General features: G+C 46.3%; 1 protein-coding gene across 1 annotated transcript; it reads right to left on the minus strand.

Annotated features, from left to right (window-relative positions):
• Positions 1-2,457: 2,457 nt before the first annotated feature.
• Positions 2,458-3,298, minus strand: LOC119271796. Its single transcript, XM_037553482.1, has one exon. The coding sequence runs from the start codon at positions 3,190-3,192 to the stop codon at positions 2,698-2,700; it is 495 nt and encodes a 164-aa protein (XP_037409379.1). The 5' UTR covers positions 3,193-3,298; the 3' UTR covers positions 2,458-2,697.
• Between the last annotated feature and the right edge of the window lie 2,574 nt (positions 3,299-5,872).

The following is a 5,872-nucleotide window of genomic DNA, read 5'->3' on the forward strand; positions in this document are numbered from 1 at the left end:
GTGGACTTGTAATTGAAACAAAAACAACATATATGGTCCAATTGCAAAACAAAGAATGGGCTTGCAATTGAGACGAGAAAAAGGTTGAACTCATTTACGAACGAACGAGAACGAGCAAATCCCCCGATCGATTCGCCTATCCTGCTGCGTCGGTTATATTGAAGAACAAAAGAAAATGGGGCAAGGAAAATGACGAGACAACAACAGAATGGATGTGATAAAGAAGCGGCAACCAGTAAGGACATGTCACTTGCAATTCTACAATGTAGACCAATAACAATTAACAAAATAGGCCATGAGGATGGTCAAGAAAAAGCAAAGCACGCTGAACAAAAAAAGGCCTAAAAAAAGAGCATGCGACACGAATGACCTGATAAACTGGCCATCTCGACGACTCGGGCCTAGAAACAACGCAGCAAAACGGGCTGCCAACACGCCGCGATAATGGCAGACAATAATGAAGCCAAACTGGCCAAAAAAGATGTGTGACAAACAAATAGCGACCAGGAAGGTGGGGGATCGAGCGCTTGAATGAAAATTACAGACACTAAATTGAATGGTGGTAAACTTAAATGAGACATAATTTCGTATGAAAAAATATTTATGAATTTAGAAGGTGTTTTTACTTTTTATAAAAAGTACACACAAATCTTATTCACAAATTTGAAAAAAATAGAAATAAGATAAAACAAAAAAGAAATAAATAAAATAAAAACTGACACAAAAATAAAAAAATAAAAAATAAAAACTAGATAGAGATTATAGTGAAAAGAAAGAAATCTAAAAAGAACAAAAAAGTTGGTAATGACGGAAAGAGAACGGAAGTTGGAAGAGAGTGATAATAGCGAGTTAGAGGGAAATCGATCAGCGCTGTTGGTTTACATGGATTGACCGGTAGACTTTCAAATCTTGCAAGCCAATAAACAAAAGAACAAATATTCACACACAAAAAGTAGAAAACAAGATGAGCCCATCCTCACAGCGGAACAAAATGATATCCCAGAGGGATAACTAAAAAACTTAATAAAACTCTATAGATCATCACACGGATCACAACCCCGCATCCGTCACCTGTCTGCACGCCACGTGCCCCATGGTCACCACCACTAGTTTTTGCAACTGGCCCGTTGTTGCAATCACTCTCATTGCAACAATGAATCTGTTGCAGGATTTGGATCTTGAGAGAAGTCGCCGCTCGTGCTCCTCCCGAGCTCCCGTTGAGTCGTCGCCTCCCCGCGCTGCTCCGACTTCCCTGAGCTCCCGTCGAGTCATCGCCTCCCCGCGCTGCTCCGACTGCCCCGAGCTCCCGTTGAGTCGCGCGCCTCCCCGTGACGCGACCTGGTCGGTGGTTAGATGCTCACGACGGCAGGGATGGGTGGCGCCGCTCCTCCATAACCACCGCCCAACGGGCTCGCGGTTAACGACGGTGGTGTTTTGTTTTGCAACATCCAATCTGTTACAAGAAATATTTTTGCAACATCAGTCATGTTGCAAAACTTTCTTCCGTAACACTATGTGGAGATGACGACAAAGGGAGAAAATTCTGCAACATTACCTTAGTTGCAAAAGAATTCTGCAACAATACCTCTGTTACAAAAAAAGAAGAGAAAAAAATTCCGCAACAACCTATGTTGCAAAAAGAAATCCTACAACACAATCTATGCTGAAAAAAATCCACAACAGAATCTCTGTTACAAATATTTTCAAAATAAGAGATTTGTTGCAAAGAAGAGGAATTAGTTTAGCCGCTTGATTTTGTCACATCCGACCGCTCGCGAGGCGGCGGATCTTTTAAAAAGATTCGCCGGCCGATGCATAGCAGCCCCATAAAACTAATATGACTGCTATAGAGAGTCCAATGCTAAATAAATAAATATCTTCTCGGGATGGCAGAATATGTTCTCTAAAAAGTAGCTTAGTCTCATGTGGTATAGCTTGAAGCAGGCCGGAGGGCCAGCATATTCAGGACATGATCAGCTGACAGAGAAAAGAAAAGAGAACGGTTCAAAACAATGACCACGACCAAGCGCACCAGCTGACAGAGAAAAGAAAAAAGAACGGTTCAAAACAATGACCACGACGAAGCGCAATGCAGAAACGATGTCAATCGCAAGTTGCACGAGGCTTACAACATCAACAGATCAAACGGTCAACAACTTAAATGTGAGTACAATTAGATGCGATTAGCTATTCTGAATTTATAGTGCCCCAAAGTAAAGAAACACCGGGGTATTGTGTAGCTGTTAGAGATTCCTATTTGTGGAACCATCATCAATTCCGAAAGCGACTTGGCACCATAACTTGCTAGTTGAAGACGACGGCACAGTGCGTCCCTTCATTACGAGTAATTATGACGCGACAGATCGGGAGGAGGATAAGATAGACGGATAGTAGCGCCAATGCGGTAGCTCAACCACTCTACTCGATCGGGACAACGCCCAACACCTTGCTCTTGTGTAACAAAAGGGGTAACAAAGACTTGATCGATTATTGAATATTCACGTAGCATTACATCGTTGGTAATAAAAATTAATGGAAGCAAACTCGCAAAATAAAAAGATACTCCACGCACGAGACGCACCACACGTACGTACTCATGCCAATGCGTGCACCGCAGATCACTCGTATAGTCGTATCACAGACAGGTACTATAGGCACCAGCACAAACCATAGTATGAACGCCGGGACGTCGATCGATCACTGCTTGTCGTTGGCCTCGGTGGCGGCGGCGGCGGCAGGGTCGTCCTCGTCGGCGAAGGCGGCGGCGGGGAAGGAGCGACCGATGCCGACGTTGGACTTGAAGTAGACCTTGTCGGCGCCGTCGAGGCTCATCTCGACGATGGGCACCCAGAGCATCATCTGCTTGCTCCGGACCCCGGTCATCCGCTTCATCCGCCCTTCCTCCACGTACGCCGTCACCTCGGCGTCGTAGCGCACCCGGGTGCCCGTGGCGCGGAAGTGGTGCTCGTAGGGCTTCCCCTGCCGCATCCACACGTAGCCGGTCTCCCGCACCAGCCCGCACTCGTCCAGCCCGCGCAGCGGCATCACCCCGCCCGGGAACCCCAGCCCCTTGAGGAGCTCCTTGGAGTGCTCGTAGCACGCCTCGGCGCCTGTGATGATCTCCGCGCCCTCGCGCTGCTTGTTGGCGTTGCCGGCCGCCGGTGTCGTCTGCGAGACGGTGAGGGAGGCCATCTTCGCTGTTGACTCTCCTGGCTTTGCTAGCTGAAACGTGCTGGTCGAGCTGTGGCTAGCTTGTGTGTGTGTACTGCTTGTGTGGTGAGATGCAAGTGAGGTTCGCACGGGGGGTGTTTATAGGGAGAGCGGAGTGGCCGGGTAGGTGACGGGGAGTTGAGCTAGCTAGCTAACGGTAATGGTGGATGCTTTGGTTTGGTTGGGTAGGTCACCAAGCACAGTGGAGAATGTTCAGTTTTTGAGGGGGCGTAACATGTGCGTTCGGTGTCGAATGCGTTCGGCGTTCACCTAAGCGCCTAGCTAACCCTCAGAAAATATATACCGTTAATCCACTCTACTCATCTCTCTGAATTCGTTGCTTCACAATTTCACATGAGAGGAAGAGAATGTGAGAAGCGTTAGGATTTAACTAATCCTATTATTAATCCATGCTTAAGAGAACCGACATACTCCAACGGGTAATGCTACACCTACATAGTGATAGTTACATGCTTTACGTGATCAGCAACGTGGCTAATCTTCATTGGGGAAGGAGGAGAAAGGGGCCCCACACACCTGAAATTCAAGGGGGCCGACAAGTATTTAGAAAGATTATGTAAAACCTTTCGTAGCTCTACTATATATAGGATTATCGTACTCCAACTGTTTTTACATAGAGCAATGTTACATCTACATGATGTTCTCTACGTATGTTACGTCGGGGCTGATTTGGAGCACTATCATTAGTTGGGGGATTTGCCCCACCTTGAAATTCAGGGGGAGAGATTATTAAGAAAAGAAAACTTATGTGTAATGTAAGAGTTATATAGACTCGTAGGTCTTGGATTTTTGTTCTTTATATAAGGTGTATTATTTTTTGACACGATGACAAAAGCATGACATGAAGAAAATGTCACTCAATAACATTTAGAGTACTAGTATAACGCATGTGCGTTACTACGAGCTACGATATATATATAAATGAATCACTGAAACTCATTTCTCTCTCATATGTTCATTTGTGTTCGGACATCAAACGGGCGTCCGGCTTTCTAAAATTGAACCGTCTGGACAGTCCGGACTCCCCCAAATCTAGCTCATATGTGTGATAGAAATGTGATTGTCCGGACTATCGGCCATGCATATTATCTTTAACACATGGTCCCAACACAAAAAACCCACCCCACGGCGCCCTTCTCTTTTCCTGTTGGACCCTCTCCTTCCTACTCTGTTTTCCGCTGTAGCTGGACATTTCTCACTGGAGCCCTCTCCTTGAACACCGGATGACGCCCAACTAACCTTCGTCATAGTGTCCTCTCTCCTTCACACCATACTTCCCCACGGTCCGCCACGATGTAATCCCCCGCCAAACACCCACCTCACCTTAAAATTTGAAGCAAATGATAAACTCTTTTTTTTCAAACAATTGCATCATTTGAAATGCCCCAAATGAGTATGCATCCGACTTGTCAGCGAAGTCAGCTATGATGTCATTCTAAGAAGTGCATCCGTTGGTTCAAGATTTATAAAAAACTCTAATACATCTTTTGAGAATTACGAAAAGTTGTACGTATACGCGCAATTTTCTTGAGATGGGCCTAAGGAAATGGATCTGTTGGGAGTGCTTTCCTTTATGCTCCCTCCATTGTTAAATATAAGTTTTTTTTAGAAATTTTAATATGGACTATTTGCCTGTTCTGAACCTCTCTGAGCTTCTCAAACTCCACAAAATCAGCTTCTGGAGCTTGCTTCGAACTTCACATGGCGATTCCATTCGTTCGGCGATGTTCCTAGCTTCTCTCCACGATTTGGCCCAGCTGAGAGCCTATTGGGCTGTTGGGTGCCAGTTTGGGCCGGATGGAGGCAGCCCACCTTGTATCGTTGTGTGGAGGAGGACTGGCCACGTGCGCTCGCACAGGATACGAGCGAGGCGAGCATCCCACGAGCGGCTGGAAGTTGTTTCGCGAATCGTTTTTTGCACTTCGTGGTGGCATCCTCTTGTAATTAGTAGGAACTCCTCACTTCTTCGTATTGTGGAGCTGGGCTTTCGTTGCTTCTATTTTTGCACTATGGGATCGCTCAGCTTCTGGTTTCCAGCTTCTACGAGCTAAATCGTTGGGGACTGCTTCACTCGAGAATTTTGAAAAGATAGAAGCTGAAGGAGATCAGAACAGGCCCATATATACGAAGCAAAATTAGTGAATCTATACTCTAAGGCCCCGTTCGGAAGTGCTCCAGCTCCGTGCTTCTCTGGAAGCGGGCGAGGAGATGGACGAACGCGAGGGCTTCAAGAAGCCAGCTCCTAGAGAACTAGCTGGACTGTGTGCAAATTTCAGAAGCAACATGGGACCAGCTCCGCGAATACGAGAAGCAGGAGTTGCTCAATATTACGTGGAATGCCCTCCCGAAGTACCTCGCGAAGTGTTTTCCTCGAAGCTACAATGCCATGAATCGTTTTCCTCGAAGCTACAGCGCCACGAATCGTTTTCTCTGCTGCCGAACGCTCGCCTGCTCCCGCAGGAAGCTAGCCAGCGCTGGCTCCACGAGAAGCTGGCTCATTTGGGAAGCGGGAGCACTTCCGAACGGGCCACACATATATACATCCATATGTAATCCATATTAAAATCTCTAAAAAGTTAGGAACGGAAGGAGCAGTATATATGTATAAAACTAAGTAACCTGTAATGTTTTTGGGATTACT

Source organism: Triticum dicoccoides, chromosome 1A (assembly GCF_002162155.2).
Source record: "Triticum dicoccoides isolate Atlit2015 ecotype Zavitan chromosome 1A, WEW_v2.0, whole genome shotgun sequence".
Classification (NCBI taxonomy): Eukaryota; Viridiplantae; Streptophyta; class Magnoliopsida; order Poales; family Poaceae; genus Triticum; species Triticum dicoccoides.